At 39.3% G+C, this 27,949-nt stretch overlaps 2 protein-coding genes across 5 annotated transcripts in view; one reads left to right on the forward strand and one right to left on the reverse strand.

Annotated features, from left to right (window-relative positions):
* The window catches only part of LOC140171229 (nuclear factor NF-kappa-B p105 subunit-like), an 85,701-nt gene that overhangs the window by 20,877 nt on the left and 36,875 nt on the right, over positions 1–27,949 (reverse strand). The window lies entirely within an intron of this gene.
* On the forward strand, positions 2,897–24,415 carry LOC140171230 (uncharacterized). Of its 3 annotated transcripts, none has more exons than XM_072194451.1 (6): positions 2,897–2,980; positions 8,808–8,881; positions 11,698–11,782; positions 19,720–20,768; positions 21,272–21,724; positions 22,714–24,415. In XM_072194451.1, the coding sequence occupies exons 1-4, from the start codon at positions 2,926–2,928 to the stop codon at positions 19,905–19,907; spliced, it is 402 nt and encodes a 133-aa protein (XP_072050552.1). In that variant the 5' UTR covers positions 2,897–2,925; the 3' UTR covers positions 19,908–20,768; positions 21,272–21,724; positions 22,714–24,415. The 3 variants fall into 3 exon arrangements, 2 of the variants coding, with proteins under 2 accessions (XP_072050552.1, XP_072050551.1); XM_072194450.1 differs by having other exon boundaries at positions 19,720–20,772; positions 21,283–21,724; positions 22,714–24,413; XR_011861578.1 differs by having other exon boundaries at positions 2,933–2,980; positions 11,723–11,782; positions 19,720–20,772; positions 21,283–21,724; positions 22,714–24,412.

Genomic DNA, 27,949 nt, shown 5'->3' on the forward strand with positions numbered 1-27,949 from the left:
TTATTTTTTTTATATGGAACATGTTTGTTGCATTATTTAAGGAGGAGCGCCCTCAAGCGTTTACACAGCAAATGCAATTAAAGGGGTATTATTTGATTTTTAATTTATTTATTTCAATTTTCGTTGGTATACTGATAGCCCTTTTAGAATATGCAGTGTCATGATGGATTAAGAGTGTCATGGTGGGTTTAGGGGGTTAGGGTGGGAAACACAGGCATAGATATTCGTGTTTGGTCAAACACAACTGTGCCATCTAGTTCTGCTTATGCTCTTTATCTATGCCTGTGGAACAGGGCATAGATATTCTCCTTATGCTCTTTAGTCTTCTCCTTCTTCTCCTTCTCCTTCTTCTTCTCCTTCTCCTGACCCTTCATATTGACAGGGCTATCTCCAAAATTACAAGGCTCCTAGGGCTCATATTTGGCGCATGTAACGGCCATACCCTGTAGACTTGCCTTTTGCCCATCTTGGCCCCAGAGGTCAAAGGTCACGGGCCCCAGGGGCTCAAATGTAAAAATACTAATCATGTTGTTTCTCATCAAATAAAACAGCCTCAGGGCCCTGAGTTTGCACACTGATAGCCCAAGGGGTACTCTATATTTGCAGGTATAAATGAGCCCCATGTATCTTATATTATGAGCCCCAGGGCCCCAAATGTTAAAATAAAGGCCAATGAGATTGGTATGGCTAGCTCAAAAATTACAGAGGCACTAGGGCTCATATGTAGAACACGTATGGGCCTTAACTTGCAGTGACTTTTTTGCCCATTTTAGCTCCAGATGATCAAGGCTAGGGGCCCCAGAGGCCCGACTGTTAAAACAAAGGGCCGGCTGTTTCTCAGCAAATACAGTACCGGTAGCTTATAAAAGGTTCAGATTTGAAACAGTAATAGGTCGTTAGCATTATATTGTTATATGCATAGGCCTATAAGAGCCCCATATGTCACATTTTTTGGGGGGGGCAAGTGATTTTTGGCGGGCCGTTCGAAATTTTACCCCTCGGGGGCTCATAGTGTTGCACAGCTCCTTAGCCCCCTAGTTGGTGGGGGGTAGGCGGATTATCTCCAAAAGGGGGACAAATTTTTGGCGGGCCGAGAGGGGGGGCAAGCGATTTTTGGCGGGCCGTTCGAAATTTTAACCCCCTGGGGGGTTCATAATTATTGCCTTAGCATCTGATTTTCTTTACATGAGGTACATGAGCACTAGGCCCATGTATCTTATATTATGAGCCCCAGGGCCCCAAATGTTAAAATAAAGGCCAATGAGATTGGTATGGCTAGCTCAAAAATTACAGAGGCACTAGGGCTCATATGTAGAACACGTATGGGCCTTAACTTGCAGTGACTTTTTTGCCCATTTTAGCTCCAGATGATCAAGGCTAGGGGCCCCAGAGGCCCGACTGTTAAAACAAAGGGCCGGCTGTTTCTCAGCAAATACAGTACCGGTAGCTTATAAAAGGTTCAGATTTGAAACAGTAATAGGTCGTTAGCATTATATTGTTATATGCATAGGCCTATAAGAGCCCCATATGTCACATTTTTTGCGGGGGGCAAGTGATTTTGGCGGGCCGTTCGAAATTTTACCCCCTCGGGGCTCATAGTGTTGCACAGCTCCTTAGCCCCCTAGTTGGTGGGGGGGGTAGGCGGATTATCTCCAAAAGGGGGGACAAATTTTTTTGGCGGGCGAGAGGGGGCAAGCGATTTTTGGCGGGCCGTTCGAAATTTTAACCCCTGGGGGGTTCATAATTATTGCCTTAGCATCTGATTTTCTTTACATGAGGTACATGAGCACTAGGCCCTATAATTGTGGGCTCCATGAAACAAAGGGCCGGCCGTTTTTCAGTAGGCCTAAATAAAACCAGTATGCCTACTGGTGGTGGGGGGTCTTGAAACAGTTTTGTACGTGGATGTGCCACACAGACTTTCGGATGCTGACTTCTCTAGCTTTTTCTGTAGGCTACGGTATTCTGTTGATTTTGCTACCCGGCCATCTATAGGCCCTACCAATTTTCAACACAAAAAGAGCTAAAATAAACACCCAAAAATCACCCAACCTTGGGTTTGCCTATAAAAGCAAATTGCATTCGCGTTGATACTTGAGGGAGTCGACCATTGCATTAATAACATCAAATTCAGTATCGTAAAAATGTACATGTGTATACATGCATTTCGTACCGTGGGAAATTCATCGTTGTGTTGCATCCTAAGGAACAAACCACAAGTCCGATGGCGTCCCCGGTGACGTACTAAACGATAGTGCTTTTCGCAGTAGGGGGCTGAACACAGTGGCGGCACTACGGTCAGGGGGCGTTCCCCCAAATATTTTTCTTCCCCCTCCTCCCACTTTCAAGGTAAACCCCAAAAATTACAAAAATTTCCACTTTTTGGGGCAATTTTGGCCAACATTAGTTGACCCCCCGTCCCCTCAAATGCACTTTGAATTCCTGGTAGCAGCAGAGCTCAGCAGGTAGGGCCTATCGCAACTGGTTGAGCCGGCTGACCACAGTCACCACACCCTTTCTTTCCCTGAAACAGGTGTGAAATGTTGAAACTTGATCCCGATCCGAATATCAACTTGAAACATATTGCGGCTCTTGCATCGCACTGGGACATCATCCCCGATCGAAAAGTAACCCGGCCCGTAGGGCCTAACCCGGTAAACCCAGCTCAGATCCAGCTCAAAGAAGGTGTTTCGTGGGACGGCACGTCATCAATCTTTTGGTTTGTACCCTAAAAGGGCGTTACTAATAATAATTATGCATATGACCGCAAATTCTTCAACCCATATTTGGAATACTAAATATTCATAGTACTACGAAATCAGCTCGCTTCTGACTGACGCGACCTTTATTTGGGCATCACTAATTATGCAGATCCATATTTGGAACAGAAATCCACATATTTGGCACCATGCGAGCCGGGGTGATATGATCATACGAGCTGTATATGCAGCTACATTGAATTCATCTGTCGCCATAGCAGGTAAGTTATTTTTTCGTTGGCTTTTAATATTTGCAATGTCACTAGAAATCCTCGTAGATGCATTTTTTAAACAATATTACTCGGGGATAAGTTGTAGCATATGTTAGGGTAATTGTGAGCACTCGCACTTTGATATTTTATTTAATATGGTGAGAGAGAAGAGTCAAAATTTAAGACGATTATGTATTCCAAGTGCTGAGGGCTGCAATTGCCATTGTCTGGTAGCCTCACGTATACGTGGTATCTATAGCAGGGATATGCGAGAGTAAATCTTCCATGAATCTTTTTTTTATATATTATTTTTATGATTTCTGTGATTTTAGTTTTAGCATCAAATTGGGTTGAGTTGATCCGTGTATTCCCGGATTTTAGAGGCTGTGCAATAATTATTGGGGGGTGATCCGTGTATTCCCAGAATCAGATTTTAGGGCTGTGCAATAATTATTGGGGTGTTGATCCATGTATTCCCGGAGTTTAGGGGCTGTGCAATAATTATGAGGCGGGGGGTGTTGATCCGTGTATTCCCGGATTTTAGGGGCTGTGCAATAATTATTGGGGGTGTTGACTTGATCCGTGTATTTCCAGATTTTAGGGGCTGTGCAATAATTATTGGGGTGTTGATTCATGTATTTCCGGATTTTAGGGCTGTGCAATAATTATTGGGGGTGACTGTTGATCTGTGTATTCCCGGATTTTAGGGGCTGTGCAATAATTATTGGGGGTGTTGATCCGTGTATTCCCAGATTTTAGGGGCTGTGCAATAATTATTGGGGTGTTGATCCGTGTGTTCCCGGATTTTAGGGGCTGTGCAATAATTATTGGGGGTGGGTGTTGATCCGTGTATTCTTGGATTAGGGGCTGTGCAATAATTATGAGGCACGCGAAGGGGGTGTTGATCCGTGTATTCACTATTCCCGGATAAGGGGCTGTGCAATAATTATGAGGCATGGGGGGAATACAAGGAACTTATATGTTGTCCTCATAAATCTGGTAGTATCTGTCCAACGTAATTTTGAGCCATGTTTACATGGGTGAGCTATGCCAGCAGGGGGAGGGTTGCCTGGGGGGGGGGGGTACTCAGTACAAATGACCATACGGGGACGTGCCGCAAACATGGGTAGCATTTTCGGCCTTCTGGTATATCAATGACCCCTTTTTAAAGCCTATTTTGGTATATGAATGGGTCCTTTTTTCAAAATTTTCTCTATTTTTTCGGAAAACAGCCCAATTTGTCCTTAATGTACCGTAGCCAAAATTTTGGGAAAATTTGTAAAAACTAAGACAATTTTGGTTAAATTCGGCCGAAAATATTGACTTTTGGTATATCAATGGGTACAAATAAATTTCTTGAAAACTTGGTATATTTATGGGTCCACTTCCAAAATCTCAGTGGCACGTCCCTACCAAAACCAAATTTCAGTACCCCCCCCCCCCCCCGGAGGGTTGCCGAGAGGATTGTACAAATAATTTTGGCAGGCCAAGGGCCGGGCCAGGGGGAGCAATTTTGACATGCCAAGAGGAAGGGGGAAAGAAATTTTTAGCACACATTTACAGGGCATCTTTTGCATATCACGCTCTAAAAAGGCTTTAGAAAAACACTCAAAATATTCAAAGCAAAATTTTGTGCTCACTACGCTCGCATGTACCATGTATTATAGGGCTTAGAGGCCCAAAATTGGGAACAAAACATTGTTGGCATGTTCAAAGGGGAGGTACTAAGATTTTTTGGCAGCCTGAGGTGGGGGAGGGCAAGTGGTTTATGGCAGGCCGGGGGGCGGGGGGGAGCAATTTTTGGCATGCCATATGAAAATTTTAACCCCCAGGGGGGCTCATAATTATTGCACAGCCCTTTCATGCATTGTAATCAAATACTAATCATGCATGCCTGACCACTTTGTAGTTAACATGGTTAACATGTAATACTACACAACGCGGCAAACGCTGGATCGGGTGATGAGAAGGAGGTCATGGTTAGGATTAGAGGAGGTCATGGTTAGGGTTTTATTATTGCACTAGGCGGTCACCCGTATTTGGCTGTTCTCAACGGTCGCAATTACCTGGCTGATGGTGACTATCCCCACCAAGTTTCATGCCCATACAACAGTTTTTACTAATTGACCGTCCCGAAATTTTGAACAGCCCAATTTTTCCTTAATGTACCGTAGCCAAAATTTTGGGAAAATTTGTAAAAACTAAGACAATTTTGGTTAAATTCGGCCGAAAATATTGACTTTTGGTATATCAATGGGTACAAATAAATTTCTTGAAAACTTGGTATATTTATGGGTCCACTTCCAAAATCTCAGTGGCACGTCCCTACCAAAACCAAATTTCAGTACCCCCCCCCCCCCCCCCGGAGGGTTGCCGAGAGGATTGTACAAATAATTTTGGCAGGCCAAGGGCCGGGCCAGGGGGGAGCAATTTTGACATGCCAAGAGGAAGGGGGAAAGACATTTTTAGCACACATTTACAGGGCATCTTTTGCATATCACGCTCTAAAAAGGCTTTAGAAAAACACTCAAAATATTCAAAGCAAAATTTTGTGCTCACTACACTCGCATGTACCATGTATTATAGGGCTTAGAGGCCCAAAATTGGGAACAAAACATTGTTGGCATGTTCAAAGGGGAGGTACTAAGATTTTTTGGCAGCCTGAGGTGGGGAGGGCAAGTGGTTTATGGCAGGGCGGGGGGGGGGGGAGCAATTTTTGGCATGCCATATGAAAATTTTAACCCCAGAGGGGGCTCATAATTATTGCACAGCCCTTTCATGCATTGTAATCAAATACTAATCATGCATGCCTGACCACTTTGTAGTTAACATGTAATACTACACAACGCGGCAAACGCTGGATCGGGTGATGAAAAGGAGGTCATGGTTAGGATTAGAGGAGGTCATGGTTAGGGTTTTATTATTGCACTAGGCGGTCACCCGTATTTGGCTGTTCTCAACGGTCGCAATTACCTGGCTGATGGTGACTATCCCCACCAAGTTTCATTCCCATACAACAGTTTTTACTAATTGACCGTCCCGAAATTTTGGCTCTAAATGGTGACTGCATCCACCAAGTTTCATGCCCATCCAACAGTTTTTACTAATTTGACCTCAGATGACCCCTGGTGACCCCAAAATGACCTTTCAAAAATTTGGCTTTAAATGTTGACTGTACAAAATGTAGCCACCAAGTTTCATGCCCAAACGACAGTTTTAACTAATTTGACCTCGGATGACACCGAAATGACCTTCCAAAAATTAGGCTCTAAATGTTGACTGTACCCACCAAGTTTCATGCTTGTACGACAGTTTTTACTAATTTGACCTCAGATGACCCCTGCGTGACCTGGACCCACTAACCAATACAACCTCGTTCTGTCTCGGGTCAAGATGCACCCACCCACCCACCAATTTTGAGGAATGTGCGACCCCAAATCTCTGAAAAAATAGGCGGACAGACACACAGACAGATATATAGACACATAGACAATGCCTATTATTAATCAGGGTCATCCAGGGGTCTTCTGAGGTCAAATTACTAAAAACTGTTGTATGGGCATGAAACTTGGTGGGTATGTACATTCAACATTTAGAGCCAAATTTTTGGAAGGTCATTTCAGGGTCATTCAGGGGTCATCAGATCAAATTGGTAAAAAGTGTTGTATAAGCATGAAACTTGGTCAGTAGGCCTACAGTCAACATGTAGAGACAAATTTTTGGAAGATCATTTCGGGGTCATCCAGGGGTCATCTGAGGATAAATTAGTAAAAATGCACCCGAGGTCATCTGAGCAAAAACTGTCGTATGGGCAATGGGCATGAAACTTGGTGGGTAGGCCTACAGTCAACATTTAGATCCAAATTTTTTGAAGGTCATCAAGGGGTCATCTGAGGTCAAATGAGTAAAAACTGTTTTATGGGCATGAAACTTGGTGGGTACAGTCAACATTTAGAGCCACATATTTGGAAGGTCATTTCGGGGTCATCCGAGGTCAAATAAGTAAAAACTGTCTTATGGGCATGAAACTTGGTGGGTACAGTCAACATTTAGAGCCAAATTTTTGGAAGGTCATTTCGGGGTCATCCGAGGTCAAATTAGTAAAAACTCTTATGAAACTTGGTGGGTAGTCATTATTTCGAGTCAAATTTTTGGAAGGTCATTTTGGGGTCACCAGGGTCATCCGAGGTCAAATTAGTCAAAACTGTCTGATGGGCATGAAACTTGGTGGGTACAGTCACCATCAGCCAGGTAATCGCGCTCAGCCGAGAACCGCCAAATACAGTAACCGCCTTGTATACATAATTAGTATAATCTGGACTAGTAAAAAATAATATTGGTATGTGTTCATATCATTATTTTGTGCTAAAAATGAATTACAAGTGTGTAATTTCCAATCATTTGTAGAGCCAAGATCACTTGTACTCTAGGTATTGAAACTCTACTCTCTGAGACCAAGGAAGGTCAGTGACCAGGCACGCCAGTCGCACAGGATCTCCCTAGTCTCGAGAGTAACACCCTGACTCACTGTCAATGCGGGAGACATCCCCGAACCACTGAATAACTTTACGAAGGGTCCTTGTTCAGTAGTGTAGGCAGACCTATCAATTGTAAATCATTTCACTTTATTAAATGTATGTGACAATGCATTGAAAGTTACGATGGATTTCTTAGACTTAGGAAGTTACGAAGAGCTACGAAACGTAAATGTTGGGAATGGTGAATGAACCCATTGAGTAGATGTAAATGACATTCTAGTAGACAAGTTTGATAAATGTGACGGAAATTTCTGTAATTCTGGAAATGGGGCACAATTTCACACAATAAAATCCAGAAACGTAGGCCTATTTTTATTTTTTTTTCACTGGGGCACAATTTCACAAAATAAAATCCGGAAACGTAGGCCTATTTTTTTAATTTTTTTTTTCTCTATTTTTTTTTCACTGGCTGTACGGTACTTGATTTTGACTCAAACAAAGAAAATTAAAAAATTGATGTAAGATTCTGAAAACAATGATAAAATTTGATGTTTTTTTTTCACCCACTATTACAAATTTATTGGCCTCGCTATGAGTTTAAAAATATTGAACTCTACTACGGCTCGTCAATATTTTAAAACTCTTAGCTCGACCAGTACATTTGACGTGCACGGTAGTGGGTTCAAACCATCCAATTTTATATCATACTTGAGTCATAGTGCAGGGTCACATAGTGAGGTCAATGGTCATTTGAGGTCAACTTGTAAAATTTAAAAAATGGTTACACTTGGAATCACAACCAAACTTTAAAAAACTAGAGCAATTACCGCACCATAGCTGAACCATGGGGCTTCTGCAGTATATTGTGGTATACCATTGTCACCCAGTGGTTCAAAGTACTTCAAACCTTCTTGGCATATATGACCAGGACCCAAAATAGGAACATTGACCCAAGTCTTATAAGGAGTGTCACCCCCTGTGGGGATTTTCTATATTTTTGAGTCCAGTTGCCAGGTAATTTTCTCATTATATGCATGAATTATGCAAAGTAAAGTTTTCAGATAAAATTAAAAGCTATGGTACTGAGGCATGGTACATGGATAGTACACACAAGGTGCAACAAAATTGCGGTTGCATTTGGCAAAATTTCAAGTTGCATAATTAATTAGGCCACTAATTAGAAAAGTTGATTAGGGCCCTAATTAATTATGGAAATTTGCCAAACGCATCCGTAGGTTTGATGCATTTCATGTGTACTACCCATGTACCAAGTTTCAGTACTGGTACCATACCTCTTCTAATTTTATCTGAAAACTAATTACTTTCTGTTATTTATACTGTATCAATAATTTCTGAAGTTTTCAGTATGCCTTCAAAAGATAGAAAGAGAAGAGAGGAAAGAAGAAGGAAGAGAGAAGCCAAGAAACGTGAGGTTAGTATATGTAACTGTTTTACTCTTGTAATCTATTTTTTTTTTTTTTTTTTGGTTTTTGCATTGCTTGATTGAAGTTGAACTACAGTGTATGTTCAGAGGGAGACTTACAGGTCACTATGTGACTCGGCTGTTTGCATGTCCATTGGTGTGGACGTGTATGTTATAAGTCCGGGTTAAAAGCTTATTATTATGAGCAAGTTATGTTGAGAACCGATGCTGACGGAACTTGGTTGGGAGAGCATGACCAGAGGGTATCATCTTAAATATTATTTTCAGTTCATATTATGGAAATCAAGTAGCTAATTTTAAAAGTCATCTACATGCAGTGTAGGGGGCACTTTTAAGTTGTAGAATAAGGTTGTGTTCTCACTACAAACATATGGTCTCGTACCTAGGTCCGAGTCCACATACAAGTGGACTCAGTCCACATTGATTTCGCGTTCTCACTAACACCAAAATGCTGATGTAGGATCAACTCCACTTACCCGGATGTTATAATATCAATTGATGCATGACGTCACGAATTCTGTTGCCATGCATGTTTTGAACAGAACTCACAGCACAAATCAACCTTGACTTGACTATCAATTTTGAAAGATCATTTTTTATTTCCAGGCCCCCTGATATATTTCTGCAATCTATGGATATGTTATTTTATGATAATTATTATGTATAATTTGGACAGATCTGAAATAAAACGCTCTAAAAACTATTCTGAAACTGGATAAAATCTGTATCTTGCCGCGATGCCGTTGTTTTCACACTGCACGAAAACCATGCTGCCCATCAAACTACTGCAAGCATCTCAAACGAAAATTTCCGTGTATAGCCACTTTCCCGAGCTTTTTCCACATAAAAAATAAATGTTGTAAATTACTACATGAAATAAAGCCTGTAGAAATTTGTTCTATAATACCAGCTATGAATTTTTTAAGAAAATGCATATGTTTAAATTTTATAATGGAAATTATATAATGTAGACTGTATATTGTATAGGCCTGCCTATAGTACAATGACGACCATCAAGGTCGTGCATAGAGCATTTCCGGTATAAGTGGATCTGTAAACGCGTTCTCACTATACTGTTTGATACCACGTCCTAGGTACGAGACTACCTCAATGAGGTGGTCTCGATGCTACATCCTCGATGTAGGATCGAGACCACTTATTTCGCGTTCTCACTATGCAGATGCTTGGAAGTGGACTCGATGTAGGATCGAGTCCACGTCCTGGTATCAAACAGGCATAGTGAGAACGCGCCCTAAGTTTCCATGGGTGCTTTTCTCAAACCCCTGCATACGGCAAGGCTCTGCCCAATTCCCCTCCCCCATTTGTTTTTTGAATCTCACACCATTATGCTTTCACATGCCACAACTCTTGTGATGATTGACTTAATGGAAACAGAGTTAACAGAGGAAACCTGGAGCCTGCTTAAAATATTTCCACAACCTTCTGTGCATGGTCACATTTCCTACCAAAAACTATGTTCTTTTATACTCTTGCCTATTTTCTGATCATGTAATTTGTTACATATTTAACGCACAGGATAATGTACTAATCTACTTGTTTATTTTGGTGGTTTTTTTTCATGTCAATTTGATGTTTTATATGCGACCAACCCTGGTTTCTGGTTATCATTCTTCATCACTACCTTACCTACCAAATAATATCTGACGTATCCGTAATTGTTGATGAAATTGGGACATTATGCATTATACAAATGCACTATGGTTTTTGTAAACCAATAAATGGTATGTATACCTACAAAATCAACCCATCCAACACTATCTTACCACCTTATTCCATTTTACCCCCTGGTTAACCTTCTTACTCCCTCTATCCCTTACACCACTTGTAATCCGTTAAATTCATTCGTCTATCCACATGTGCTCAAACATTTGTCAATGTCAATTAAACATTTCACACTGCCTTGATGATGCACCTGGTAACTAACCAATCCGTAACTCATTTCACATCCAACCACCCATGTACTTGATTTTGTTCTCATTGTCCTATCTGGGGTTGAATCCCATTTATGACTCACTCGCTTATTTGTCATATTAATAACCTACCATCCCTGACTTCAATGCCCTTCCTCCCCATACATAATTCATTAATTGATCCACTATTAAAATAACTATCTATTGTCTGTGTTTCCTACAATATATCTGTCTACTCACCAACTGGCAACTACACTATGAACTATTTATATACCTATCTGGTGTTCTTTCACAACTGTCTAATTTTCTTAACCTACATGGTGTTATTTCACCACTTTATTTTAACTTGCCTGGTTGTCTTTCATCACTTTATTTCCATAATTTTCCTGGTGTTGTTTCACCACTCTTTTCATAACTTACCTAATGTTCTTTCACCACTTTCTTTTCCTAACTTATCTGGTGTTATTTCACCACTTTCTATTCCTATCTTGCCTGGTTTTCTTTTACCACTTTCTATTCATAACTTACCTGGTGTTCTTTCACCACATTTCTTTTCCAACTTGCTTGGTGTTCTTCACCACTTTCCTCTATAACCTCCTGTAACCTCGGTTCAGGAGGATGATACAGAATTGCATACAGAATCTCAAGCAAAGAATGAATATGAAGTGATACCTCCGGTACCTTCGGGTCATGTGCATGGTTCAGAAATTCCTAGAGAATGTCTTACAGAATGTCAAGCAAAGAATGAATGTGAAGTGATTCTTCCTGTCACCTTGGGTCAGGAGAGTGATACAGAATGTCAATCAAATAATGAATGCAATGAATCTGCAAATCAAACATCAATGAATGTTCTTTCTGTAATTGAATCGACAGATCTGCCATCTACACCTGCTATCAGAGATGCAAACAGAGATGAGACAACCTCATTACATGCTATATCAATTGGTTCAGTTGAAAGGTCAGTACCAAGTGTAATTTCTAATATATGCCTTCATTTGACTCAAAATGCTACAGATCCTTCATGTTCAGATTCAAACCCATGTACAGATCATAACCCATGTACAGATCATGACAATTCTGGTCAAAGTGTAGAAATTACGAGTTCTACTGCAGGTCTGCAATGCAAGTCCACAAATGAGTTAAATAATTCCAGTGATAATGATCAGCCAGGTTGTTCTTTTTGGACAGAAAATGATACTAAGAAAGCAAAACGTCAAGCCAAGAGTAAAAGTTACTATGCCAAACACAGAGAGAGAATACTAGAAAAGAAAAGAGCACACTACATGGCAAACAGATCATCCATATTGAAGAATTCAAAAGACAGCTATAAAACAAACAAGTCATTGATACTGAACAGCAAGAAAGACTACTACAAATCCAACAAACCATCTGTACTGAAAAATAGAAAAGACAGCTACAAATCAAACAGACCATCTGTACTGAAAAATAGAAAAGACCGCTACAGCTCAAACAGACCATCTGTACTAAAAAATAGGAAAGACAGCTACAAAACGAAAAAGTCATTGATACTGAACAGCAAGAAAGACTACTACAAATCAAACAGAAGATCTGTATTGAAAAATAGAAAAGACCACTACAGCTTAAACAGACCATCTGTACTAAAAAATAAAAAAGACCACTACAGCTCAAACAGACCGTCATTACTGAAAAATAGAAAAGACCACTACAAATCAAACAGGTCATCCATACTGAAAATCAGAAAAGAGAACTATACAAAAAACAATGATACAATACTGCAAAAGAAAAGGATTAATTACATCAGAAACAAAGCTTTGATGTTGATTAAAAGGAGCATATACTACTTGAGAAATAGAGATGCAATTTTGAACCTAAAGAGAGAAGCCTATCAAGATCCTGAAAGAAGAGCTAAACAGATCCAACAGACTAAAACCTCTCATGAATCTTCTAGAAGTGACATTGCAAAAGTTGTTATGAAATTTAAGACAGAAATCCAGAGAGAGAAGCCAATCTTTACCTGCCTTGTTTGCAATCGCTCATTATTCAGAAATCAAGTTGTACCATTCAACAAAGTGAAGTACAGTAAATCTAGCTTGTTATCAGCAATGCCAACCAATATCAATTATGAAACACTCCCAACTGATGCATGGATTTGTAAAACATGTCACAATAACATCAAACAGAATATAGTGCCACGATTGTCACAAGCCAATAGCCTAGAACTGTGTCCGCAGCCTGCAGAACTGTCAGAACTTAACATCCTTGAAAGGCACTTGATTGCACCAGTAATTCCTTTTATGAAATTAGTTCCTCTATACAAAGGTTGTCAGAAAGGTATTCATGGTCAAGTTGTTTGTGTGAAATCTGATGTAGATAGTACAGCAAAAGCATTGCCACGTCTTCCCAATGATGACAGTATTGTTCGAGTCAAACTGAAACGTAAATTGCAATACAAAGGCCATGTTATGTACAAGCAAGTTTCTCCCAGTAAGATCAGAACAGCTCTCAATGTACTGAAGCAAATAAATCCAGTGTTTGAAGACATTGATATAGATGCTAATCAATTGGATTCAATTGACGATGATCCAATCATAGCTACTGAAAACTTGGAATCAGAAAATGACAATATTATTAACTTGGAACCAGATCAGATTGCAGACCTAACAAATCAGCAAGAACCGTCAGAAATAGCAATAGAAAACATCCATGATGAGATCAATGATACTATTAGTACGACTGCATCAACCATAACAAATGAACTTGAAGAACCTGTTGATATGGAAATCAGTGACTCAGAAATTGAAGAACCTTTTGATATGGATATAAGTGACTCTGAACTTGAAGATGACATTGCTGAATCAGTGCATAATAGAAATGATGATAACAAAGATGAAGATTCACCAGAAACTGCATCCACAGAAACGCATGAACCAGAGATTGATAATACAAGATATCAAAATCAGCCTGAAAATGCAAATGAGGAAGTCTGTGGAACTAATCAGAATAACAGTGAAAATGATCATGAAGATGTCGATGAGGAAAAGTGCTAAACAAATCATGCCAGTGATAATGATAATGTTAATGGAGAAATCTCTGAAACAAATGAGAATGACAGTGAAAATGATCACAATGAAGATGTCAATAAGAAAAACTGTGAAACAAATCATAATGATAGTGAAAATGATGATCACAATGATGACGATGTCCATGAGGAAAACTGTGAAACAGATCATAATGACAGTGAAAATGATGATGCCAATGTCAATAGGGAAAACAGTGAAACAAATCAGAATGACGGTGACAATGATGATGATATCACTCACACATCGGTTCCACTCATATCATGTTTGCAGCCAGTTGACTTTACACAATATGTTGCAGATCACCTTGATGATTCCATACTTAGTCTTGCACCTGCAGAAGGCAACAGACCTATCAGTGTTCTCAATGTAGAAGCAGAAGCATTCCCAGTTCAATTTCCTGATGGCAAGAATACGTACAAAGAACAAAGAAATCCAAAGGTTTCTCCAAGCAGATATTTCAATGCACATCTATTTTCGTCAGATACTCGCTTTGCTAGTGATCCACAGTATATTTTCTTTGCTCAATATGCCACTGAATTGAACATGATAACATCTCAGATTTCAATTGCTATGAGACAAGGCCATACCAAAACTCCTGATGGAAAAGCGATCACACCTGACATGCTTGCAGACAAAGATCAAGTCAAACAAATGATTGAAAGAGACTCAGCATTTCGATATTTGAGACAAATAAGAGGAACACCATCTTATTGGGACGCAACTCTCAAAGATTTATTTGCAATGATTCGTCAAATTGGCATTCCCACATGGTTTCTAACCTTTAGTGCTGCTGACCGTAGATGGATTGAAATTGACAATGCAATTCTTGAACAGCAAGGCAAAGAACCTCTTACACCAGAAGAGCACAAAGATATGGATTGGAACACACATTGTGAACACATATATTCAAACACAGTAACCCCAGCTAGAATGTTTGAGCACAGAGTGAAGAAGTACATCAAAGATATTCTTAAATCGCCTGCTGAACCTATTGGCAAAGTTGTTGACTATTTTTATCGTACAGAATTTCAGCAGAGAGGTTGGCCACACATTCATATGCTAGTTTGGGTAGAAGATGCTCCTGATGTATATGATGTATCAGATTGTGACATTGTTGAATTTGTTGATAAATATGTATCATGTGAACTACCATCTGAAGATGCTGATCCAGAACTCCATGAAATTGTGAAATCATGCCAAATGCATAGCAAGAATCATACCAAGTCTTGTCGCAAAACAGGTAAAACATGTCGCTTCAACTTTCCAAAACCACCTTCAGAACAAACTTTCATTGCAAGAAACCTAGATACATATGATGATGATTCAGATGATGATGAAGATGAAATTCATGATGACATTCCTGATGAATTACATGTACATGTACTTGATGATCAAGGAGAGGCTGATGCACAAATTGAAGCTAAAGAATTGATCCAGAAAATACATGATACTCTGACTGACCCAGAAACAGAAATCACAGAAAAGACACGTGTTACAGAAATCTTTGATGCTGCAAATGTTTCTCAAGCAGAACTTGAAATGGCACTTGAAACACTCGCATCACGATCTACCATCTATCTGAAAAGAAAACCTGCAGAAGTTTTGATCAATAACTACAATCCTCACCTGATACGTGCTTGGAATGGCAATATGGACATTCAACTTGTACTTGATGCTTACAGTTGTATCAAATATATTATGTCGTATTTAACCAAATCTGAACGTCAAGTAGGTGATCTGTTGAAAAATGCACAGAAAGAAGCCAGACAAGACAATAGTGATGCTATTACTGAGCTGAGAAAAATTGGAAATGTATATCTACACAGTCGAGAGTTAAGTGTTATGGAAAGTATATACAGAGTATGTAGCATGCACTTGAAAGATTGTACTAGAGAAGTCATTTTTGTACAGACAGATCCAGATGGTCAAAGAATATCACTGCCACTATCTCTGATGCAAAATAAAGACCCCACAGAACCAGTATGGATGACAAATTTGCTTGAAAAGTATTACGGCAGACCTGACATGCCCAATTTCAATGACATGTGCTTGGCAACATTTGCATCCAAGTTTCGCTTTGCATCATCAAAAACTGGAAACAGAGCTAGTAATGATGAATCAGATGAAGAGGAAGATAGTTCAAGAAATACAAGCAGAAAGTATGATCTTGAGTATTTAGGCAGAGATCTTGGACTTGCAATAGAACGTGTAGGCAAACCTGCAATTGTACGCTATCCAAAGATAAAGCTTGAAAAAGATCCTGAAAAGTACTATATGAACATCATACGCATGTACTTGCCACATCGTAACATTGAGCTCAAGCCAGAAGATTTTGAAAGCTTTGCATTGTACTATCATACTGGTTGTGTCAGAACACCTGAAGGTGTGAAATCTGTGAAAGAAGTAATCAAAGACAACATGAAGAAGTATGAACCTATCAATGACAAAATAGATACTGCATGGAATGAATTGCAAAATGCAAATGCAAATCTTGAAGATGCATGGGCTGCATTAGCACCACAAGCTGAACAGCAACGTCTTGATGATCTTGAAGACAAAATCATGTTAAACAATGAATCTGATGATGATTTCAATGACATTGAAATTCCTGAATTGCAAGCAAATCCATCCAACAAATGCAATGATAACCTATATCGATCACCAGTTGAAACAATAAGATCAGTTCCTCAGATGACCAAGTTGCATCAATGATCAGAGCTCTCAATGATAAACAGTTACAGCTTTTCAAGTATATCCACCAATGGTGTATGAAAAAATGAATGGTGAAAACCCAGAACCTTTCAGAATATTTCTCACTGGTGGAGCTGGCACAGGCAAATCTCATGTAACAAGATGTATCAGATATCATGCAGAGAAAATCTTTGACACCTTACGTGAAACACAACAAGAAAAGACAGTACTGGTTGTTGCACACCTTGGCACAGCTGCTTTCAATGTTGAAGGAGAAACAATTTGTTCTGCTCTGAATATCAGTATACATGCGACTAAAGATTACAAACCACTTAGAGAAGAGTCACTCAATACTATGCGTACAAAGTTGCAACATTTACAGTTACTGATCATAGATGAGATCTCAATGGTTAGCAAGAAACAGTTACAATACATTCACGGTAGACTACAGCAAATTAAGCGAGCTTCAGATCGTGCATTCTTTGGCAATATTCCAGTACTAGCTGTTGGAGATTTCTATCAAATACCACCCATCAATTCTACTTCATTATGTGTACCTGATGATAATCCATTGAATGACATGTGGACTGACAATTTCCAAGTCTGTGAACTCACACAAATCATGCGTCAACAAGATGATCTTGAATTTGCACAACTACTTAATCGCTTACGTGTAAGAAAAAAAAGGTGATCCTATAAATCCAGATGATCATAGAAAGCTTCTGTCACGAACACTTGGATCTGAAACAAATTTGACTCCACCAAAGGAAGCACTTCATATCTATGCATACAATAAAGATGTTGACAAACATAACCAAACAATGCTAGAATCTCTTCCAAGTCAAAAAACCACCATCCTTGCTCTTGATATCAAAGAACGTGCAGGACAAAGTCAAACCAGAAAAGTACCATACAAGTCTGAAGAAATTGGCAAAACAGTGCTACAATCTCAACTATGCTTAGCAGTGGAAGCTAGAGTAATGCTTACAACAAATCTAGATGTACCTGACGGTCTTTGCAATGGAGTCACTGGCACAGTCAAATCTATCCTACCTGATGATACAAACAATCAACCAAGTGCTGTCTATGTACAATTTGATAATGCAAAGTGTGGTGCAAATGCAAGGCAAAAAAGCCCTCTACCGAATGAATATGCCAGCTGTGTTGTCATAAAACCGCATAAAGAAAGCATTGAAATACATGATGAATATGGCCATCAAACTAGAATACGTAAACAATATCCACTGAAACTAGCCTGGGCAATCACTATGCACAAGGTACAAGGACAGTCAACTGATCAAGCAGTTATCTCGTTGAAAGGAATAAGAGCATGCATGGCCTATGTAGCAATTAGTCGTGTCACACGCCTCACTGGTCTCTATCTCTCAGACTATGATCCAAAGAGAATTTTCTGTAATGAAACACTTCAGCAGCACTTATCAAATATGTTACCATGTGACCTTTCAGTTGCTAACCCGATTCTGCACACTAATCACAGAGAACATTTTATAATAGTTCATCACAATGTACAAAGTCTTCCCAAACACATTGATGATATCAAATGTGACTTTGAAATCAGGAAAGCTCATGTCATAGCCCTATCAGAAACATGGTTGAGTACTGATCATAACATAAGTAACTATGAAATACCTGGATATCAACTTGTTGCCATGAGAAAACAACCTGAACAAGCAAGAGGCAGAGGTACTGCAATGTATATTCATGAGAGTGTTCCATTTACTGCATTATCACTTGAAGTAGATGAATGTGATATTCTTGCTATAAGAACCAATGCCAAACCATCTATTGTTATCATGACAGTCTACAAGCCAGTCAGTACCAGCATTACAATTCTTTCCGATGTGCTAAACAACTTGTGCACCCAGATAGAGATGTTAGATGTTGATAATGTTGTTATTTTGGGCGATTTCAATCATGATCTACTGAAGAAACCACCAATTAATGCATTACAGACATATCACCAACTGATAACCTCTCCTACCACTGCTAAAGGAACTCTGCTGGATCATGTGTACATTAAGCCAATGCCTATAGAATATAACGCATCAGTATTAGCATCACATTTCAGCTACCATGAACCAGTTGCTCTTTGTATGAAATCATAGAAACCACTTCCACAATCAGTGTAACAAACAAGTGTTCATAGCAAACATACCTAACACACAGTCTTCTGAGTTGTATGTCATCTTCAGTTCTGACCAGAAATTACAAGCTGATTTTAATTACAGTTAGTAACATCATGGTAAATCACATGCCCAATCACTTTCATATAGAAAGACGATGTGTTTAAGAGAATGTCTAGCACAATACCAAGCCCAGTTTCATGCAGAATGTTGATATGCGAAAAGGGTATTAACAGAATCTCAATTTTTGTACACAGAATGTCAGGATTTTTCTATGCAAAATGTGACCACAATGTTGACAAAATACCAGACCTATTTCTATGTTTATTTTCTTTAGAATGTTAACGGAAAACAGAATGTGAACACAAGTTTTTTTTAAATGTCAAGCCTATTTGTATGTATGACTATAATGGCTATTTATGTACAGAATGTGAACAGAATATGAGCATACTCTAATCTCAAACTTATTTTGTAAATTGTAAACAAAATGCCAAGCAGTTTACTATGCAGAATACAAACATAATATCTAACATACATGTTATTTATATAATTATTATAATTATACAGAATGCCAACTCTGTTTCTATGATGTCAACAGAATGTTAAGCCTAATTTTCTGTAAAATGTTAACAGAATGTAAACCCCATTTATATGCCGATTGTTAAACATATTTCTAGAATGTTAACAGAATGTCAAACATATTTCTATGCATAATCTCGGAATGCCAATTCTTATTCTGTGCATGTCAAACCTATCTGTACAGAATGTGGACGATTATTACATTACAGAATGTCAAGCATTTTTTATCCAAACTATTAACATATTGTAATTGCCTTTATATCTACAGAATGTCAAACCTGTTGATGCATAATGTGAATAGAATTTTAACAGAATGTCAAGCTTATTTACAGAACATCAACACAATGATAGCAGAATGTTGAGCATATTTCTCCATATAATGTCGAATGTTGACAAGATCAAACTTCATTTCTTTACAGAATGTGAACAGATGACAGAATGTGAACAGATGACAGAATGTGAACAGATGACAGAATGTGAACAGATGACAGAATGTGAACAGATGACAGAATGTGAACAGATGACAGAATGTGAACAGATGACAGAATGTGAACAGATGACAGAATGTGAACAGATGACAGAATGTGAACAGAATGTGAACAGATGACAGAATGTGAACAGATGACAGAATGTGAACAGATGACAGAATGTGAACAGAATGTGAACAGATGACAGAATGTGAACAGAATGTGAACAGATGACAGAATGTGAACAGATGACAGAATGTGAACAGATGACAGAATGTGAACAGATGACAGAATGCAAACAGATGACAGAATGTGAACAGATGACAGAATGAACAGATGACAGAATGTGAACAGATGACAGAATGCAAACAGATGACAGAATGCAAACAGATGACAGAATGTGAACAGATGACAGAATGTGAACAGATGACAGAATGCAAACAGATGACAGAATGTGAACAGATGACAGAATGTGAACAGATGACCGAATGTGAACAGATGACAGAATGTGAACAGAATGTGAACAGATGACCGAATGTGAACAGATGACAGAATGTGAACAGATGACAGAATGTTAACAGATGACTGAATGTGAACAGATGACAGAATGCAAACAGATGACAGAATGTGAACAGCTGACAGAATGTGAACAGATGACAGAATCTGAACAGATGGCAGAATCTGAACATGTGAATGTCTTTTTTAAACAAAATCCCGACTAATGTTGCACAACACAACGTCACCATGAGCAGTCAAAAGATCCAAATTCAATGCACAATGTCACAGCATTGATTCCAAGTTGTCAATGTCACTATACATTAAGATGAACTACAGCATTGCAGGTGCACTGCATGTTCTTGCAATACCAACTTCATGCCAACCCAGTTACATCTGACCAGTATCAACTACATCTCTACAAATCTGACTGACCAAATTCAACTTTGGAGTACCAACTTCACAACTTTTCAACCAGTTTCAAATCTATTGATCTTGTTCACAAGGTAAGTAAGCATCTGGTTACCATATTTATATGCCTTTCGTTTCAGCTTAAGGCATGTTGACACACAGGAATGATATTAGTTCTATAAAAGAAATCCCAAGGCTTAATATGCTTGCCCCATGTACATGATTTTTGTTAATAATTAGAGCTGGACTCTATGCCAAGTTGTATGCTGATAGCGGGCCTCAATTTTGTATCCATTGAAAAAGAAAGGTAATTATAGTATTGTCTTTTCAAAACGTTTTTAACTTCATGTATACCATTTGTATTTTACATGTATATCCCCCCATTGGATGTTGTTTCACATTTTTACTTTGTCCATTGCTAATGTGACAGAGTTGTATCCTCTTGGGTTCATCCTCATAAAGGACTTTTCCCTGTTTTTATATTTATAATGGTGAGACAAAATTACATTGGATTTGCTCGCCAAGACTATTTCAGTCCCGTTTTATGTAGGACTAAATTTCTAATGTCTCCATTTTCCTATTTCCATATTTTTTACAGGTACAATGTAGTCTTGCAAGGGAAATCATCTTCAGTTTTCACTACAAACTTAAAAGCTAACTCTATTATTGAATACAATTTATGAAGTATCACCTTAAGCAATCAAAAATTTCCAAACTCAATTCATGACATCACAGCTGTCATTAGTATGCTAAAGAAAGCATCAATCCCAACTCATCAATGTCAGTATATATACCGAGGTGGACAAGAGCATTGCAGATGCACTACTTGCACCATGCCTACCCAATTACATCTGTAGCCAGTATCAACTACATCTCTACCAACCTAAGACAGACAAAGAGTACCAGCAATACCAACTTCATGCCAACCCAATTACATCTGACCAGTATCACCTATACATCTCTACAAATCACAGACTGACCAAATTCAACTTTGGAGCACCAACTTCACAACTTTTTCACCAGTTTTAAACCTACTATTCGTCTTCACAAGGTTAGTAAATATCTGGTTACAATATTTGTATCCCTTTCACTTCAGCCTTAAGGCCCATACATATTTACTAGTGCACAGCCTTCTTCAGCCTAGCTGCAGCTTCCTGCAGCCAAAATTAATTGAATGAGGGATTTCCCAGCAAAGCTGGGGAAAGCTGCCCACTGGTAATTGTGACTGGACCCCCCCCCCCCCCACAAAACGCTAGTAAAGTCGGTCCCCAGTCAATTTTGTTTCATTTTGTGTTATGAAAATATATATATATCATAAGCTATAAAAAATAATATTATATCATTTCACTTCAAACGGTATTTAGAAGTGGAGTTATTTTTTGTTTAACTTTGCTCCTTCAGCAAAAGGGTACCATATGTTGGTACTGCATGTCTCTTTTTACAAATTGCTGGTGATAAAGATCCAACGGTCATAATTGGTAATCACTTCAAATCATCCTCAAGTCAACGAGGTTCAGGAATGTCCTCTCATTATTAATTGTTGGTTAACTCACCACTTGCCAAAGCAAACGAAGACTAGAACTATTTAAGAATTCTATAGACATAGGAGCTTGTTATCCTCTTAAACAATAGGATTAATCATTGGTTTAAAAGGTGTTTTTGAATACAACCTTTATGCAAATCTTGCACTGTAACTCCGAATACAATTTGCCAACCTCACAAGCAATTTCTGGTGGATAGTCACATTATTAGGTATGTACCCTGCTCGCCAACATTAACGGTTATTATGTAAACCATAGTCATTCAGTATACTTATCCTATATCTGTGTGTAGTGTACCTAAGTATGTTGTAGCATGTTGTTCGTATATTTTCACGACTCTGCAAACTAAACGACACATTCAACTGGCACATGATTTTCACTTCGTCTTCAGTCTCAATCCGAAAATCACAGCAAGCAGTATACTTCCTTAAAAATGTTTAGGATGTTATTATTGCTCCTGATAATATTGCATAATTAATCGTTTTATTCCAATTTCCAGGTGTAACAGTACTACAGAGGATACTGGCTTTATGGATGATGATTTGGAAGTCAACAGCTGGCATCTGTTATCTGTCGCATGCAACAATTTTGAAGAAAAATCTTTATGTGGACAATGAACATTTTATGACAACTAGTAATTTATGTGGTGCATAAACTAACCAACTGCATGGATGATAAACTAGTAAATGTTTGCGCCAATTATAAATACAATAAGGACCTCAACAAGTGACACTAACATTTGATGCCTACAAGTGCAATGCATTATACCTTGCAGACTATAAAAGTAGAATTATTGGAAATGTTCAATGTGCAAGCACTATTCTGTGGTTCACATCAAGTTAGGTAGTGATGTCAATGTCTTTTGGTGATTGTGCCACGCTAACTACTACTTCACGCACACGACTCAATACTGCGCCCACCAAAGTACGCACTACATCACTACCAAACTGACCAATCAATGTATAGTCAAGGTTACTAATCCAACATATAGGTTGCAGGTCCGCAAAAATAATAAAATGGTTCATTAGTCGAAAAACAAATTAGGTTCACCAGACCTTAGGTATGGAAAGCCTTATTCCAGTTTCAGACTAGTTAGTGAACCCTATTTTTTATTCGGACTACCAACCCTTGGGACTAACGGCCCATACTAGTTTTTCCTCAGACTAGTGATACTTATGACTACCACATCCACACCTTAGGATTAGCAGCTGCACGATGTCGAGTAATTGTAGACCAAATTGTTTACCGGCTGATCCATAGTGTCAGGGGCACAAAGAGAGTCGATGTGTAAGGTGACTACCTGCATGCCAATAATTAAAAAGCGCACACCGTAAAATGATGAGTTTTCACTTCAAGGGGTTTAGAACCAGAATGCAATAACTGCCCCAAAGACATCTTGATAATTTCGGCATTATCTAGTGCACATATGTGATGCGATCAAGCAAAATCAGTCGGAACTCGGACAAATTTAATTTTCAGTTTTTTATAGGATAGAAAAAAGCATTCACAAAGCTGCTTTTTGCAGAAAGCCCCATTGAAATTGAACAACCAGGACCAAAGATATGAGCAATTAAAGAGTTTCCAAAACAACAAGAAACAAAAGGAAATATTTCCTTTGTTTGGCTATATCTCAAAATCAATATTTGCGAGTTCCGACTGATTTTGCTTGATCGCATCACATATCTTATATATGACCCCTGGCAACTATTGCAGATAGGGCTTTCTGGTCCTAAATCCTCGACTTGCAAATGCAGAAGTGTTTGGTTAATATTGGCAGCAGACAACACTTTCTTTTATGAAGGCTGTGGCTGTGCATCATGCATTCATGGCCAAAGCCTTTAGGAAAAACTAGCATTGGCAGGTGTAAGGCAATGCTAGTCTTTTGTCAAGGCACCATATTACCACACAACACAAAGTCTTCCCAAAAGACAGGTGACTGCTAATAAACTGTTAATAACTAGTCTTTGTGCACTCATGCTTCATTGCTAACTGTATTTTCTCTGGTACATATTACAAAGACAAGCGTTTATGACATAAATAAACATGGTGAATATGGCATGACTTTCATCATTGTTTTATTTTCAGCTCTGTAAGGAAGTGTCAAAATAAAACAAATATAAACATGAAGAAGGAAGTCCAATTTTGCTTGTGTTTCACATAAAGAAACAAACCAAAACAGTTGAACACACCAGATCCCCAAGTCGGTATACTGATAGCTCTTTTAGCATTAAACATATTACGGGGTGGCAGGATGGGTTTAGGGTGTCGGGGTGGGTGGACGGTTAGGGTTGCAATCACAGGCATAGATATTCGTGTTTGATCAAACACAACCGTGCCATCTAGTACTCCTTATGCTCTTTAGTCTTCTCCTTTTCCTTCTTCTTATACCCGCATGCGAAGCATGGACGGGTATATTGCCATTCTATGGTTTCTTCTCCTCCTCCTCCTCCTCCTTCTCCCATCAAACACAACATTCTGTCAAGGCTAGCGCTAAAACTACAAGGGCCTCAGGTCCCATATGTGGTACACTAATGGGCCCTACCCGTAGAAGTGCCTTTTGCCCATCTTGGCCCCAGAGGTCAAAGGTCACGGGCCCCAGGGGCCCAAATGTGAAAATACAAAGCACGCCATTTCTCATCAAATGAAGCAGCCTCAGGGCCCTGAGTTGGTACACTGATAGCCCTAGGGATACTCTATATTTACAAATATACAACAGCCCCATATGTTATATATTATGGGCCCCAGGGGCCCAAATGTTAAAATATGGTGCAACAGATTGACAAGCCTAGCTCTATAAGTATAAGATGACTAGGGCTCATATGTGGCATATGTATGGGCCCTAAGTTGTAGATGTGCCTTTTGCCCATTTTGGCCCCATATGTACAAGGCCAGGGGCCCCAGGGGCCTAAATGTTAAAACAAAGGGCTGGCCGTTTCTCAGCAAATAAAGTAGCTACAGGGTTCAGATTTGGCACACAGATAGGTCTTTAGTATTATATTGTCATATGTATATATAACCCCCATATGTCACATAATATGGGCCCCAGGGCCCCAAAACCTAAAACATAGGGCCGGCCGTTACTCAGTAAATAAAGCAGCTACAATGCCCAGCTTGAGTTTTCTGATAGTACTTGAGAAGTATACTTCAACATATATACATGAGCCCCATAAGTCAAATATTATGGGCCCCAGGGCCCCAAATGTTAAAACAAAGGGCCGGCCGTTTCTCATCAAATAAAGCAGCTTCAGGGCTCAGAGTTTGTACACAGATTGCAACTGAGAATTATATAGTTATATGTACATATGAGCCCCATATGTCACATAATATGGGCCCAGGGCCCCAAACGCTAAAACATAGGGCCGGCCGTTACTCAGTAAATAAAGCAGCTACAGTGCCCATCTTGAGTCTACTGACAGCACTTGAGAATTATACTTCAATATAATTATGTACATGGGCCTCATAAGTCAAATATTATGGCCCCAGGGCCCCAAATGTTAAAACAAAGGGCGTGCCGTTTCTCATCAAAGAAAGCAGCTTCCGGGCTCAGAATTTGTACACAGATAGCACCTGAGAATTATATTGTTACTAACACCCACACACCCATCCACCCCACACACATAGGACTAAACAGACAGATCGTATTATATCATAATTGGAAATAACAGCGTGAAGCGTTAAGGCTGTTCCAGTTAAATTACATACCCATTGGCTGTTCCATTTAATTTACATACTCCCTCTGAAATATCCCACAAAAGGCTGTTCCGTTTAATTTACATACTCCCTCTGAAATGGCTGTTCCATTTAATTTACATACTCCCTCTGGAATAGTTTCCCCTGAATCAAATTGCATAGCCTCACTGTGAGTAAGAGAGACTGACAACAGCAACCTATGGAGAGTACGAGAGCGACTCCCCTGGGAGGGACTTTTTACAATTTCTTTATTTTAAGTGCTACGACAGTGCAACCTACATTCAATTAAAGCTTGTGACTTGGACTTTCACTTTTTACACATACAATTTCTTTGTTTTAAGTTCTCAGCAAATAAGGACTGTAAGTTTGGGTACACCGATAACATGCGGGTATAGCCGTATTTGTGTACAAATATATAGCCTTCTAGTTATCTATGCCTGTGGAACAGGGCATAGATATTCTGCTTATGCTCTTTAGTCTTCTCCTTTTCCTTCTTCTCCTTCTCCTTCTCCTCCTTCTCACCCTTCATATTAACAGGGCTATCTCCAAAACTACAAGGGCCCCAGGGCTCATATTTGGCACACTTAATGGCCCTACCCGTAGATGTGCCTTTTGCCCATTTCATTTATAGGTCAAAGGTCACAGGCCCCAGGGGCCCAAATGTAAAAATACAAAGCATGCCGTTTCTCATCAAATAAAGCAGTCTCAGGGCCCTGAGTTGGTGCACTGATAGCCCCAGGAGTACTCTATATTTACATGTATACATGAGCCCCATATGTCATATATTATGGGCCCCAGGGCCCCAAATGTTAAAAAAAGGGGCAACAGTTTGACAAGGTTAACTGTGAAACTACAAGGGCACTAGGGCTCATATGTGGCACACGTATGGGCCCGAACTTGTAGATATGCATTTTACCAATTATGGCCCCAGATTTTTAAGGCTAGGGGCCCAGAGGCCCAAATGTTAAAACAAAGGGCCGGCCGTTTCTCAGCAAATAAAGTAGCTACAGGGCTCAGACTTGGTACACAGATAGGTTTTCAGTATAGGGTGATGGAACAGCCATTAAAGGGACACTCCGTTTTGGGATTAAAGGGGTATTCAGATTTTTTTTTTTTTTTTTTTGTATGGAACGTGTTTGTTGCATTATTTAAGGAGGAGCGCCCTCAAGCGTTTACACAGCAAATGCAATTTAAGGGCTATTATTTGATTTTTAATTAATTAATTTTTTTTTTTTTTTTTTTTGGTATACTGATAGCCCTTTTAGAATATGGGGTGTCAGTGGGTGTTAGGGTGATGGAACAGCCATTAAAGGGACACTCCGTTTTGGGATTAAAGGGGTATTCAGATTTTTTTTTTTTTTTTTTTTTGATTTTTTTTTGTATGGGACATGTTTGTTGCATTATTTAAAGAGGAGCGCCCTCAAGCGTTTACACAGCAAATGCAATTAAAGGGGTATTATTTGATTTTTAATTAATTTATTTATTTCAATTTTTTTCGTTGGTATACTGATAGCCCTTTTAGAACATGGGGTGTCATAATGGATTAAGAGTGTCATGGTGGGTTAAGGGGGTTAGGGTGGGAAACACAGGCATAGACTATTCGTGTTTGGTCAAACACAACTGTGCCATCTAGTTCTTCTCCTTCTCCTTCTGACCCTTCACATTAACAGGGCTATCTCCAAAACTACAAGGACCCCAGGGCTCATATTTGGCACACATAGTGGCCCTACCCGTAGATGTGCCTTTTGCCCATTTCGCCCCATAGGTCAAAGGTCACGGGCCCCAGGGGCCCAAATGTAAAAATACAAAGCATGCCGTTTCTCATCAAATGAAGCAGCCTCAGGGCCCTGAGTTGGTGCACTGATAGCCCCAGGAGTACTCTATATTTACATGTATACATGAGCCCCATATGTCATATATTATGGGCCCCAGGGCCCCAAATGTTAAAAAAAGGGGCAACAGTTTGACAAGGTTAGCTGTGAAACAAGGGCACTAGGGCTCATATGTGGCTGCGTATGGGCCCGAACTTGTAGATATGCATTTTA

Source organism: Amphiura filiformis, chromosome 15 (assembly GCF_039555335.1).
Source record: "Amphiura filiformis chromosome 15, Afil_fr2py, whole genome shotgun sequence".
Taxonomy (NCBI): Eukaryota; Metazoa; Echinodermata; class Ophiuroidea; order Amphilepidida; family Amphiuridae; genus Amphiura; species Amphiura filiformis.